Source organism: Canis aureus, chromosome 14, assembly GCF_053574225.1.
Source record: "Canis aureus isolate CA01 chromosome 14, VMU_Caureus_v.1.0, whole genome shotgun sequence".
NCBI classification, from domain to species: domain Eukaryota; kingdom Metazoa; phylum Chordata; class Mammalia; order Carnivora; family Canidae; genus Canis; species Canis aureus.
This window is the reverse complement of record NC_135624.1, coordinates 37,579,343-37,593,684: the sequence shown is the minus strand read 5'-3', so window position 1 is coordinate 37,593,684 and position 14,342 is coordinate 37,579,343. Positions and strand designations below refer to the sequence as shown.

General features: G+C 55.3%; 1 protein-coding gene across 1 annotated transcript in view; it reads left to right on the top strand.

Annotated features, from left to right (window-relative positions):
- KCNK9 (potassium two pore domain channel subfamily K member 9) overlaps positions 1–12,738 on the top strand; it is a 77,047-nt gene extending 64,309 nt beyond the window's left edge. Inside the window, exon 2 of the mRNA XM_077847373.1 lies at positions 10,630–12,738. Coding sequence (XP_077703499.1) covers positions 10,630–11,471 — 842 coding nt within the window. The 3' untranslated portion in view covers positions 11,472–12,738. The remainder of the gene's footprint in view (positions 1–10,629) is intronic.
- The last annotated feature ends 1,604 nt before the right edge of the window (positions 12,739–14,342 follow it).

Sequence of the window (14,342 nt, the reverse complement as noted above, 5' to 3'; positions counted from 1 at the left end):
TTTTGCCGCCTTTGCTTCTAGTGTCTTTTTCGGGGAGAGGATCTTGTACTGTGGGTGAGGGGAAGAGGAGGGACGACCAGCAGAGGGGAGAGCTCTTCCTCGGGGGGTGGGGGTGGAGACTTGCAGGAGGCGGGAAAGAAAAGGCAGGTTTCCGGCATGTTCTGGAAGGCGCAGGCACCACTGTCCCCATGGTGGGGTCAGGGTCCTGCAGTGGGAGCCCAGGTCGGGGAGGTAAGGGACGCCTCACCCCCTCCCCCGTTCCCCCCTGCCCCGCGGCACCTGCCAGGGCGGCCTCTCCCCCAGGACGAGCGAGCAGTAAGCCACTTGGCTCAGTTCCTGGCCCAGGCGACGCCCGCAGTCACGGTGATGGTGGTCAGGGCTCCGCGTTAGAGGGTTTCCCTGTCGTCAGTGCTGATGCGGACTTGTGGGGAGCCGCTGGGCACAAGGGCGGGTTCCCTGGCTCTGGGGTCCCAGGGCGACGGGGCTGCGGCAGGCCTGGGGCCCAGTGCCCGCCAGAGGGCGCCCGTGCTTCTCCCGTCGCTGCCGGCTGTCTGCGGTGCGGGTCCCAGGGAGGGCCCGACGGTGGGAGGACAGGGGGACAGGGAGGGACGGAGGCCTCCAGCCATCCCAGCCCCAGACACGCCTCCCTGCCCCGTGGCAGAGGCACCTCTGTGGAAGCCAAGTGGTCTGGGGGCGCAGGGCCGTGCCCCTGTGGTCCAGGCCTGGGGTGCTGACCTTGACCTCGTCCTGCCCTGGGTGCCTACAGCGTCGGGGCTGGGAGCCCTGCGAGATGGGTGCCTTGCCAGCTCGTGACAGGAGAGCGCCGGCTGGACCAGAGCCTGCCCCTGGCCGCCTCCAGCCTGGTCCTCCCGGCCAGTGGAAGGGCGCTGCTGGGCAGACCCGGCCTCTGGACCCTGCTCCAGGCCCTTTGCCCCGAATCTCCCCCCTCCCCCAGGGGCCGTGCTCTCAGGGCTGCATCCCGGGCCCTCCTGTCAGCAGAGGTGTCCTGTGGCTGCTGCAGGGCTAACGTCCCTCACGTCCACCCAGAGGCCCAAGGGGGGGGTTGGGTAAGGGAGCCCAGCGAGCCGTGGGTGCTGACCGGGGTGTGGTCCTCTGGTCAGCCGGTGTTAAGGCTGCATCCTCACCCCACCCACCCCCAGTAGGAAGGACGGTGCTGCTGCCGAGAGCCTGGGCTTCTCCGGAGTGGCCTTAGTCTCCCCCACCCCGCCCCCGAGGCCCCAGGACCCCGGTCAGCTCAGCGCCTCCTCCCAGAAACCCCACAAGACCCCCAGGCTCCCCCCTCCTCCCTCCCTCCTCCCTCCCTCCTTTCCCCCATCCCTCCCTCATCCTCAGGGACAAAGCAGGGAGAGTTTTGCTTTTCATGTCTTCAGTCCAGCAGCATTTAGTAGATTCACAGGACTGGGCAACCACCACCTGCGTCTAGTTCCAGGACCCTTGTATCCTCACCCCAGAGAAAACCCCCGGACCCAGCAGGCAGCCCCTCCATCCTCTTCCCTCCCCAGCCTCGCAGGACCTGCTGCCTGCCTCCGTGGATTTGCCTGTTCTGGGCACTTCCTATAACAGGCTCCTGCGGTATGTGTCCGTGGTATCTGGCGTCTTTCCCTTTGCACGATCTTTCCTTCTGTGTATCAGAATACGCTCCCTCTTCGAGGCCGAGTAATATTCCACGGCAGGGAGGACGGGCCCACACGTTGCATGTCCGTTCATCCACGGGCGAACATTTGGGTTGTCTCTCCCTCTTGGCTGTTGTGAACGTGGGTGTACAAGCATTTGAATACTTATTGTTAACCCTTGGGGCTACAGACCTAGGAGTAGAACTGCTAAAAATAATTTTTAAGGAGATGTATTTCTTCGTGGCTTGGGTCTGTGCTGAGCGCAGAGTAAGCTGCCAAGCAAACCCCGCCTCTCGCTGTTCTACTGATGTCCCAGTGGGCACGCGGTCGGCGACAGGGCCGCCGGGATGCACCTGCACCCCCGAGGGCTCCCTGATGCCCGCCTTGCAGGGCCACTGTGGGGACTAGAGGGGACGCACACACGGTTCCCCGGGCTGCGTCCTCATTCATAAATTGGGATAATGCTGCTCGTTGCACTGGCTCCTCGTAATGAGAAGGAACCCGGGGGGCAGAGGCGCAGCCGCAGAGCTGGGAGGAGGCACCACAGAGCCTGGGCCGGGGTTTCTGGGCACCCGCGGTCCGAGGGGTGCCCCTGAGGGGTGACCACAGACCAGCGAGAAGATGAAATGTCCACTTGGCAGAGGTGCGGGAGCGGGCGCAGGTGGACGTACTGAGTGTGCAGGCGCCCGGGGGTCCACACCCAGCCCCCCGCGTCTGGCCTGCCCAGCCTCACACCGGACAGAAGGGCAGGGAGGCCCGTCATGAGCTCTTATCGGAAATTCATGCCTTGTGAACTTGTATGTTGTTCAAAAATAAATTTTTAGACGTAAGATAAAGGGAAACCCAAAGGGAGCCATTTGGGAAATTAATAATTTTAAAAGCCTATGAGAGAATTGTTCTTTTCATTCAGTGAAACCCTAAATCTGCTGATTTTCCTCCACAGAACACAGGGTGCCAAACCCGTGAATAAGCAAGTCACCGGGGCCTCTGCTCGTGGCTCCAAGAAGGGCTGAGGGCTTGGGATTTGGCAGCCTGGGGCCCTGGGTAGAGAGTCTCAGTGTTCTCATCTGTGAAGTGGGTTCGCGTGTTCTGGAGCAGAGTTCCCCACGGGGATTGTAGGAGGGGCCTCAGTCTACCCAGGAGGACCATGCCCACTTGGGTGTGGGGGGCAGGGCTGGCTTCGGCCCACTTGGGGAGGCGCCCCTAGGGACGATGGCACCTCTCGCTGCCTTGGTTTGTGCATCTGTGAAGTGGAATGGCCAGCGTCTGCTGCCCTGGCGGACTCGGCCCTGGAGGGAGGGTGGTGAGCAGTGGCGTGTGGCATGTGGCAGGGCTCTCAAAACTTCACTTGTTCCCCCGTCTCCCCTTTCCCGCCTCTCCTCCTTTCCCCCACTTCTGGAGCATCATGACCTCTGTTTTAGACAAACAGATGGTCTATTTTGTTTAGACATTTTAAAACGTGGCACAGGGGCAGCCCGGGTGGCCCAGCGGTTCAGTGCCGCCTTTGGCCCAGGGCATGACCCTGGAGACCCAGGATCGAGTCCCACATCGGGTTCCCTGCATGGAGCCTGCTCCTCCCTCTGCCTGGGTCTCTGCCTCTCTCTCTCTCTCTCTCTCGTGAATAAATAAATAAAATCTTATGTGGCACAGGTGGCTCAGAGGGGCGCCTGGGCAGCTCCATCAGTGACCTTCGGCTCAGGTCATGATCTCAGGGTCTTGGGATCGAGCCCCACTTAGCGGAGGGCTCCCTACTTAGCGGGGAATCTGCTTTTCCATCCCCCTCTGCTCGTCCCTCCCTTCAAATAAATAAATCTTTAAAAAAAATTAAATACCTCATCAGACATCAGTTAGATTCCACATTTAAAGAAATTCATATTTCTAGCTTCTCCTTAAAAATCAGGAGGTTGGGTCACCTTTGCCTGTGGCCGGGCTGGGGTGCATCTTTTTCAGAGGTCCAGATTGTGCCCCCCGCCCCAGCCACCTTCCCCACCCACCCAGCTCCCCGCAGAGGGATGTGAGGTGCTTGTAAGAGAGGCCACGTCAGGTGCGGGGCGTGCGAATTGCGGAGGGCTGTGTTATCCATGCAAAACTATTCTTGGTGATTTGTGGTCAGGTGTAGAGCAGGGTAAGTGTCAATCACTTGCAGTCAAAGCGCTGGCTGAGGCCAAAAGACTTACTGGGGAGCAGACTGGACCGTGAGTAGGGCTGACTCGATGCTGGGCTCAGGCCCAGGGGTGGAACGACACATCCTGTCTCTCGGGTCAGGGAGTTCTCCGAGGTTGTGCTCATCCTCGTGGTGCTGAAATGACTTCAGTGGCTCCGGACGTCACACCCCAGCAGAAAAGAGCAGAAAAGGACTCGTTGGTTCAGTGCGTGGCTGGCAACCCAGTCAGAACCTACAAGCAGCATCGTTCCCTCTCGGGGGGTTGAAACCAAGCCCGTGTGGTGGCCCCCAGTTGTGTGACACTGCAAGAGGGACGGCCCTGCCCCGGGGCGGGTGCGACAAGGGGCATCCCTCTCAGGTGAACGTGGAGCAGCATTGTCGTATCTGGAAGGGACTGCTTGGCCGTGCAGTCCCCGTTGCGGAGAGCGAGCCCTGGCTTCGGGGGTCTGGGCGGCCTTCCCCAGGTCACGGTCGGCAGGTGGCAGACGGAGCCAGACGCCGACCTGGGGACTTACTGATGCTGCCAAGGGACCTCCTGCAGACCCTTCCTGCCCACTCTCCGCCTCTCTGTCCCCGACAGACCCCATGAGTCATTTTCCTCTTTGGTGTTTGCAGACACCTGGGTCTTAATAATCACGCAGAGCTCGTTCGGGGGCTCGAGCGAGGCCAGCGCCGTGGGAGGGTGGATGAGTGGGATGCTTGCGGTGCAACCGAGTGAGGAGCCGGCCAGGAAGCGCGAGGGGCCGAGGGCAGCTCCCCTCCCCGGCACCTCCCTGCTCAAAGCCACCCTGACTCATTCTTTAATGGGAAGTGTGCCTATTTTAATTCCTATCGGCACAAAATCCTTGTGTGTCCTTTATAAATATTTCATCCTGTTCCAGCAGCGAGGTCCCACTGCCCAGTCCCTGTGTAGCCACCTCCGTCCCCGTGCAGGGCTGGTCGGTCCCCAGCACCTGGCTGTGATGGCCGCTGCTGCTCACCCGAATGAGGGTGCCTGGGGAGGGGGGTGACCACTCAGCGTCCCCAAGGGCCAGCCTGGTCCACCCCGCTGCAGTGTCCTGGGTGGGAATTCAAAGCTAGGTCACTGTCCTCTGGCCAGGCGATGAGGGCAGGCTTCGGGGAGGGGCACCCCACAGCAGGGAAGCCTTGCCAACCTTGAAGTGCTGGGTAGGCAGGCCTGGGAAAGTCACTCAGGCCAGCTGTTGACGGGCCTTAGATCCCCAGGGAGCCAGAGGGAGCCACAGACAGCTCTTGAGCACCGGCGTGCCAGGAGCGAGGCTGGTCTGTGACCTACGGTGCCCGGCTGCCTTACTTACTCTTCACAGTGGACAGAGTCTGCTGGACACTCAGAGCATCTTTAATGAAACGCTGCTCAGTGGAGGAGCCAGGTCTGGGAAACTTCTCATACTTAGTGAACTTCTGGAAAGTCTGGGAGCAGCCGGCGAGGAAGGAGGAGCACGAGGCATCTTCCAAGGGAGGGCTGCCTTCTAGCCGCAGCTGGTTCTTCAGGGAGCCCCAGACCCAACAGAAATGATTAGTTTTATTAGGCTCCTTCCCTGTGTCTCTCGCCTCCGGAAGGCTGGAGCCTGCTCATCTTGTTACCTAGCCGCAGCCGGGGGATGCAGGCCTCTTCTCCGCAAGCCTCTCCTAGGACAGGTCAGGGAGGCGGGCTAAGTATACTGAAGGGGCCATGGAGTGAGACTGGATGAGCTGGTGTCCTGGGCTCCGCTGCGGCGGCCTCGCGATTGGCCGGGGCTTCCAGGCGGTGCCTGGACCCAGAGATCATTTGCACGGTGATGCATCCCTCTAGGTTCTGAGTGCCTCCCCCGTGCTGTACTCTGAGATCGCAGAGGTGAGTCAGGAGTGGGCAGTACTGTCCCCAGAGCCCACGGTCTGGCCAGGAGACAGTGGGAGGAGGGAGGAGAGGACCCCGGGCAATGACCCGGCCCACGGTGGCCTCAGCTGTGACTCCAGCAGGGAAGCCAGTGTCCATGGGTGAGAGAGGAGCGCAGTCGGGAGGGGGGGCGGTGCTGCCCTGGAAGCCCCCCAGCCCCCACTCTGGGTTTGGGGGTGGGAGCCGGCACAGAGCGAGCAGGCTGCTGGGGCCTTCCGTCAGGCCCAGGCCCAGCTGGCTGAGGACCCGCAAGGGCACCTGGGCGCTAGAAAGCCTGCACCCAGCATCTGAATGCCAGCCTGGGGTGGGGGCTCAGCTCCAGCGGGAGGCCCTGCTTCTCATTCCAGCTTCATCTCTCTCTGCTCCCTGTCCTTGGCCCCATTTCACAGATGGGGACACTGAGGCATCCTTCTGGGAAGCCCAAGAGTGGCAGAGCAGAGTCCTCACAGCTTTTCAGAGTGGGGCTTTGGAAGGGTGGCCCCATGTCTTGCAGGGCGGCTGCAGGCTGGCCGCCTCTCCCTTTCTCAGCCTCCTGTTCCACATGGGGCCCGTGAATGGAGGGACTCTGCGGAGGTCACATGGCGGCCACCCGGAGGCATCCATCCGGGACAGCCTGGTTTCAGTATCTCTTCTGTGCCCTGTGCATGCCTCCTGAACCCTGCGTAAATTGTTTTTAGACATCGCTTTCCCAAAAGGATGAATTATTCATTTCCAGTGGTGGAAGGGCAACCGGTATAGTCCTCTGTGGGATTCCTGAGGTTATGTGGCCTCTGCGGGACTGGGAGGTGGAGGAGGAACTGGCCCTGGTGCCTGGGGAGCCTGGGGACGTAGAGGGAAAACCGGGACAGAGATGGAGCTCGTGAGCTCCCAGGACTGATCCCAAGTGGGGGCTGGGGGATGAGAGAAGGAGAACAGACCCCCTCAGCCTGGGGGTCCTCTGTGGCCTTGACACCCATGCGCTCAGCCTCTAAGGCCCCCCCTCGTGCCGGGCACTGAGGGAGGCCCTGGCCATGGGCTGGCTGGCTGCCTGGAGCCCCTTGGGAGATTTGGGGGAAGTCAGTCCCTGTGGGTCCCCCATGACGAGCAAAGGTCGTCAGAATTGGTGAATATGGCTCCCAACCCAGGGAAGCCAGAGTGCATTCATTCATTCATTCATTCATTCACATTTGAAAAAAAAAAACAGTCTGAGCTGGTACACTGGTTCTGTGAGAACATTGGAGATTTGTACCTTGTTGCCTTGGGAAGGAAGGAAGGCTTTCCACGATCTGGCACATGCACATTTTGTTCTTTCTCATCTTACACCTGTAGCTTGCAGATACTGTGTAGCCTAGTGAGTCATAAATATGTGCAATCCGTGCAGCATATACATAAATGTGCGCACATCCTGTGCCTTGAGTGTTCTCTGCATGCACACACACACACGGTCTGCGGAGACAAAGTCTGTTGGTGAATGCGGGTCTGCTCTGGGCATGTCGTGTATGCTTTTACGTACTGGTAGATCTGTGGTGTGTGTGCCTGCGTGTTCCAAGTCCGGGTGTTCCCCGACCCACACGTACATACTGTTCGTGAGGTTCCAAGTGTAGGCCATACGTCTTCTGCACAGAGCACCTGCAGACGCTACATCTGTGTATTACACACATGGCTTATGCATTACCTGGTCGTAGACACGATGTGTGTGGACCTGTCCACCTACGGTGCCTGGAGCGTTGTAGCAGCAGAGACGGTGAGCAGATCCAGGGGAGACTACGCATAGCGTATCAGTAGGGCCTGTGCAGGAAGCAGCACTCTCAATCAGTGGGCTATTTATAGACTCTTCTGGAAAGTGTGGGTCGGGTGGAGGGAAGGCGTGGCATTCTGGACGAGCCGTGATGGAGAGCTGGGAATAGTTACTGGAAGTGTAGAGAGTAGCTTTATGCTGTGAACCTGCTGGCAGAGGCGGCCTGTGACCAAGGTCCTCCCCTTCCTCCCTTCCTCTGACCTCCTGACCCACTAACTGGAAACCAGAGAGCAGGGTGGAGATGGGTGCGTCCGGTTGGGGAAATCGATGATGGCCTGCCTGGCTGCCTCTTTCCCGGAAGCATTGCGTGTTCAGCAACTTGTCTCTCACCGTAGCGGGAATAGTCCTGTGCCCAAACCACGGGGCCCTAGGAGATGCATTAATGTGGAAGGCCCTGAACGTTGGTGGCGTTCGTCTCCCACACTCTTACTGAGGCCTGTTCCCACTGTAATGTGGCGGTGAGATACACCGTGTGGTGTTGGAATGATGAAGTCCTTCCATTCTGCAGTGTGACAGATGGCCGGAAACCCAACACGCCCCGACACGGGGTCTGCAGACGTACTGCTGTCCGGGCCACATGAGGAAACTGCTGCTGACAGGAATGGGTGGGTCTGGGCACCCCAGGTGCAGGTTTTTTTTTTTGATTCAGCAAATGCTGTGTTGGCTTCCTCCAGTAAATATATCCCATCCGGAGCCATTAGCTAATATTACCGCCTTAGTAAGTCTCCAGCAGTCTACTGTTTTCCCACCATCCATCTGGCTTTTGTGTCAGCTACGCAGGTGAGCTATCTAGAGGTAGAGTGGGATTCCCACCCCTGCATTTTGTATAAATATAAACCCACTTGTTTACCGAGACGTGCTTCATTCTTTCCTGAAGACCTAAGTCTCCATCTGGTATCATTTCCCTCTAGGAAGAACTTCCTTTAGTAATTATGCTCTGTAGATCTACTGGTAACACGTTTTCTTTAATGTAAAAATGTATCTTGACTTCATTCTTAAAGGATATTTCCTGTGGATGGACAATTCCAGGTTAACAGTCTTTTTTTTTTTTTTAAGCCCCTTAAATATGTTATTCTAGTGTTTTCAGGCTCCCAATGTTCATGATTAGAAGGAAGACGTATTCAAAAGTGTTCTCTATGTGAGGTCTTGTTTCTCTCTGGCTGCCTACAAGATTTTTCTCTGGTTTTCAGCAGTTTGATGTGTGGTGGTCTTTGTGTTTATCCTACTTGGAGTTCCCTGGGATTCTGGAATCTATAAGCTTGTGTCTTTCACCAAATTTGGTTAATTTTGGCTATTTCTTCAGAGTTTTTAGGTCTTATTCTCTCTTTTGCTCCTGGGATGCCTTTCTTCAGGTCGGATTTCTAGATTGGTTGCTCTCCCCATCAGCCTTTGGTTTCCCCATTCTATCCTTTCTGGCCTGACTCCAACTTTGTCATGTCATTTTCCCTCTTTTGCAAAGAATATGGGGTTTTTGAGGGGCTGGAGCTCAGTACTGGTTCAGTGGGATTGACGGTCAGAGAGGATGAACACAAGGCATCCTGGAAGCAAACAAATGGTGTCATCTCTCTACTGAAAATATGACCCCTGGGGTAGGTAGGACATGGCATGAATTCCTGCCAGGAGAGGGAGATAGACCATAAGTGATAAAGTCCTGGTAGAGAGGTATGAGCTTGAGCAGTCAGATGATGTTTCTTGTGGGAGACGGGGCAGGGGAGGTCTTGGGGGGTCTGGTTGGTCCCTACTGAGTACCAGGCCCTGTACTAGGGGCTGTCTGACTCAGCAGGTCTGCACAATCCCACCTGAAAATTATTATGATCCCATGTAACAGATGAAGAAACCAGGGCTGGGAGGGGTGGTCTGGTGCCCTGGATAATACAGCTGGTGAAAGGACTAGGAGCCCATGAGCATACAGCTCAGGGTAACATCAGGGAAGCCATTTTTGAGGGGGGGGAGATTTGAGATGTAGGAAGGCTGTGTTCATCCTCCAAGCTCTCAGTCCAAATGCTGCCCATGATTCAGGTTTTTTTTTTTTTCTTCCTTTTTCTGGACGGTATTAGTTTCAGAACTTGAACTAGAGCCTGCTGAGTCTTGCGTTCTTTCTGCCATATTGTGTAGACTGTATCCTGGCTCTGATATGAATAACAAGTAGCTGAATGGCACCTGGCAGGTAACTTTACCCTTCCAGCACCCCATCCTCATTCTGAACACGAGGAAATACAGAATCGGCTTTGCACAACGGATGTAGGGGATTAACGAAGTGACGTGCTGTGAAGTTGCACAAAGAGTATCAAAAGCACTTACCCGTGCACGGTTCTTGAAAGATTATTTGCTCCCTCTTTCCTGGGAAGCCCAGAGTCACACAGTGGCACAACCGTATTCCTTCATTTATTAATCTTCTACAGGCTAGGTGTTACTCTAGGGGTGGGGGATCCAGCAGTGAACAAAACAGGTACAAGTCTTTGCCCTCCTGGTGTTTGTATTACACTGTGCAGTTACTCCTCTGGATTCAAAACTCTCTGCTTTTGAGCCTCGTTCTTGGTGCCCAAAAGCTCTGGGTTCAAATCCCACCTCTGAAGAAATCAAGGTGTCCTACTGTTAGGTAACCAGAGCTCAGTGTTCTTGTTGTATCAGACTCATCATGCCTGGTTTGTAGGGTTGTTAGGTGGTCAGAGTGAGGATCTGTGGGATGAGGACTCCGCCCAGAGCCTGGTCTACAACAGTAATGTTGGTCCACAGTGGCCATACTTCATTTTGTCCTTTGGCCTCACTACTCTCACAGCCTTATTAGTGAGGATGCTGCTTTTTCTTTTTAAAAAAACTTTGTTTTGCTCTAAAAACAACGAAATGCTCCCTGCCCCCCTCCTCTGAACTGCCCCAAAGAGCACCTCTCCCATCCCTAAATTTCAAAGGACACCTCCCTGATTCTTCCTTTTCCCTCCTCCCTCCAGGATGCAGGCATGCTCTAGCCTCCATCCCAATCGAAGTGCCCGCACTCCCTTCCCAACCCCAACCTCAAGTGACATTTCTTCACTGGCTCTCCCTCCCGGGTTATGGGCCTGCCCCAGCCCCTTCCTCCCTGAAATGCCAAGTGCAACCCCACCCCAGACCTCAGGGGACCTCTCCTCACTCCTTCTCCCTGTTTTCTCACCCCTCCCCTCAGGTTATGGGCACGCTGCCCCCGGCACCGACGCGGGCAAGGCCTTCTGCATGTTCTACGCGGTGCTGGGCATCCCGCTGACGCTGGTCATGTTCCAGAGCCTGGGCGAGCGGATGAACACCTTTGTGCGCTACCTGCTGAAGCGCATCAAGAAGTGCTGCGGGATGCGCAACACGGAGGTGTCCATGGAGAACATGGTGACCGTGGGCTTCTTCTCCTGCATGGGGACGCTGTGCATCGGGGCGGCTGCCTTCTCCCAGTGCGAGGAGTGGAGCTTCTTTCACGCCTACTACTACTGCTTCATCACGTTGACTACCATTGGGTTTGGGGACTACGTGGCGCTGCAGACCAAGGGCGCCCTGCAAAAGAAGCCACTGTACGTGGCCTTTAGCTTTATGTATATCCTGGTGGGGCTGACTGTCATCGGGGCCTTCCTCAACCTGGTGGTCCTCAGGTTCTTGACCATGAACAGCGAGGACGAGCGGCGGGATGCCGAGGAGAGGGCGTCCCTTGCCGGAAACCGCAACAGCATGGTCATTCACATCCCCGAGGAGGCACGCCAGGGCCGGCCCCGGTACAAGGCGGACGCCCCGGACCTGCAGTCCGTGTGCTCTTGCACCTGCTACCGCCCGCAGGATTACGGAGGCCGCCCGGTGGCCCAGCAGAACTCCTTCAGCGCCAAGCTCGCCCCCCACTACTTCCACTCCATCTCGTACAAGATCGAGGAGATCTCACCAAGCACATTGAAAAACAGCCTCTTCCCGTCCCCCATCAGCTCCATCTCCCCCGGGTTACACAGCTTTACCGACAACCACAGGCTGATGAGACGGCGGAAGTCCATTTAGGGTGCGGGGCGGGCGGCGTAGGCAGAAAGAGTCACTTGTCCTGTTTGACCTCGAGTTCCACTGGCCCACCTCGTTTGTTCTTTCTTATTATTAGTATCCTTTACTGTTGTCCTCATTATCTATTATTTTCTTTCCTTTTTTCCTCCCCTCCCCCCACCCCATGGTTTCCTTCCTTCCTCCCCGCCCCTCCTGGCGAGACAGAGCAGGCCACAGGGAAAAAGAAAGGCCCGTCCTCCTCTGAAACTCGCGTCTGAGCATGAAGCATGGATTTCTTCCTTCCTTCCCAGCGAAGTATGCCTTACATTTCTCCGCAGCCTGCCCCATCTCTGGGGTGGCCTTCCCAGGACAGGTGTGAGACCGAGACCACCAGGCAGAGCTGAGAGGATACCCAACCCAAAGTTGCACACCAGGCTGCCAGCTGGCGAGTGCCCACCCACGTGCTGTCTGACCTAACTCCTCTCTCTCCTCCCCAAAGCGGTGGGTGGCTGTGTGTGTGTGCGTGCACGGACTGTGTGTGAGTGAGGGAGTGCACATGCCCGTGTGCTTCCGTGTGTGTGTGTGTGTGTGTGTGTGTGTGCACCGTGTGGCAAAACGGAAAGTATCAGGTATTCACAGTTTTCTTTTCCATGACACAGTTCTGTTGATAACCTGCTTTCAGCGGCTTCCAAACAAAATGGGGAAAACCAAACCCACGAGGTTTTTGATTTATCATTCTGCCAAACCAAGCATGTTCCATAAGCGGTCTTCTCTCCCAGACGTGTCATGACCATATTTTTTAAATGCTAGGTTCTAAATTATATTAACTTCTTTTTAGGGGGGTGGGTGGGAAAGAGGACATGGATCATTTTAGCTTGCCAGTTCAAAAATTTTTTAGAAGCATGCACTTTGTTAAACTGGTATGCATTATCAACGCAAGAAAACAAAACTAGCAATGGAATAATCCAAAGCCAGTAATAATATTAATTTATTAAAGGATTTATTTTTAATCATCTGCAGTTCTAACAATTTACCGTGCAACTGGAAGTGTCAGGGGAAACTGGAAAATTGTTGGAACCACAGAGTATTTTGTTACTTCCCTCTTATTTATAGAAGGATGGAAGCGGTGGTGGTAGTGGTGGCGGTTTGTGCAGCGTCTACCTGCATAAATAAGAATTGTGGTTTGGGATGCTTGGATGAGAATGGGTATTAGGTGGATGTGGTTTATTTTCCTAATAAAAAATGACAGGGCATTCCTTGTTTAAAAAATATATATACGTATTTCAAGAAAGACAGTCTCTAATTGCATTTGATTTGTAAATAAGGGCAAGTCTGTGTTGGTCTCAGGAAGCGTTTAGAGGCAAGGAGCGGTGTCTTGGCCTGCTGGGAACGTGTCAATCTCAGGGGACAACTTTCCTGAGAAGTGGAGAAATTCCTCCCTGTGGTCCCTTTGGACGACCCACAAGGAAGGCCTGTTAATCTCCTAGGGGAGGGCAAGTCTATAGAATTGGGCACACTGGGGGTCTTTTCAGTGACCCGAATAAAGAAAAATCTGGAATCCAAATTCCCAGAGGGGACCTTCAACTTCGCTCGTCACCACCCCTATCTTTTCTAGAATTCACTCACCTTCCCATGTCTTTTTCATGAAGGGAATGGTCATGACTCTTGGATAGAAAAGGGCTTTGGCCCAGAAGGAGCAGCGGGAGCCCCCGTGAGATCTCCCGGAGTGGAGGATCCGCTGCCTAGAAAGAGGAGGTCTGAGGGATTCCTGAGAGGATAAGCCACCTAGATGCCACCAGCCCCAAGCATTTGGGCCATTGGAGTGAAACACAGCAGTCCAGACTCCTCTGGAGGGGCAGGCACTGTAGTGTCACATCCCATGTTGACAGTGGCCTCTGCATCCAGGACACAGGGCCTGGGAAAGGGGTCTGAGAACCACGGTTCTCAACCTTCACGGTTGTCTTGGTTCACTCATTTAAAAACAAAAACAAAAAAAACTTTAGGGCTCTAAAACCTGGCCAGAGAATAGATTTTTTTTTTTTCCTCGTGGAAGAAATTCTTCATTATTGAGGGATCATAGGTATGAAAATACTAGTCCACCTTTGCAGAGTGCCTCCTGCTTTGGAGGAGAATGCTTGCGATCGGTGTGAGGTTTCTCATGAACATCTTTGTAAGATTTGTCCTCAAATGGGGTGTATGACAATCTTTGATCTGTAAGGGAAACTGAGGCACAAGGTGGCTGGTTTGCTCAGTGTTGCAGAGCTGGTCCTGGCCCGAGAAGCTGGCTCCAGCACACCGTGGCCTCTGCCTTCAGCCTTCAGCTGAGGCCACCTGCTTCTCTCTGCCCACAAGTGGGTGCACCAGGAGTCAGAAGAGCCCAGTCCCAGCCCTTCTTCATTCAGGGGCTGGTTCCCTGACTAAAATAGCTGTGTAAAGTGTCCTTCTGTTTAAATGTTTCCAGGGACAGGAAAAAAACATTCCATATTCTATATTTCCAGAATTGACTGTTCTTTATGGCAGTAAGGATTGTAGGGTGAAGTTCTTTCTGTTCAGTGATGACCACCAACTTGAGCATTGGAAGCAATGTAGACCCTCATGCTCCCAGATCCCTCCTGGTTCTCGGTCCTTGGCTACTGCTCAGCCCACCTAAGGGCAGTCAGTGAGTCTCCTCTTCCAAAGCTAAATATCCTTGTTTACGCTTGAGGTCTTCAGGGCACGGTGGTGAACCTTGGTTTGCTTCCTTTGGGATATCTCGCCTTTTCTCAGATGGCCCTGGTGGTTCCCAACTCTGGTCTCCAGCCAAGGAGTCCTCCACGCACCCCAGTAAGGTGCTCTCATGGGGTGTCAGCGAATCGACAGCCTCCAGGGTCCCTTCCTCCTGATGAAATGGGGCTG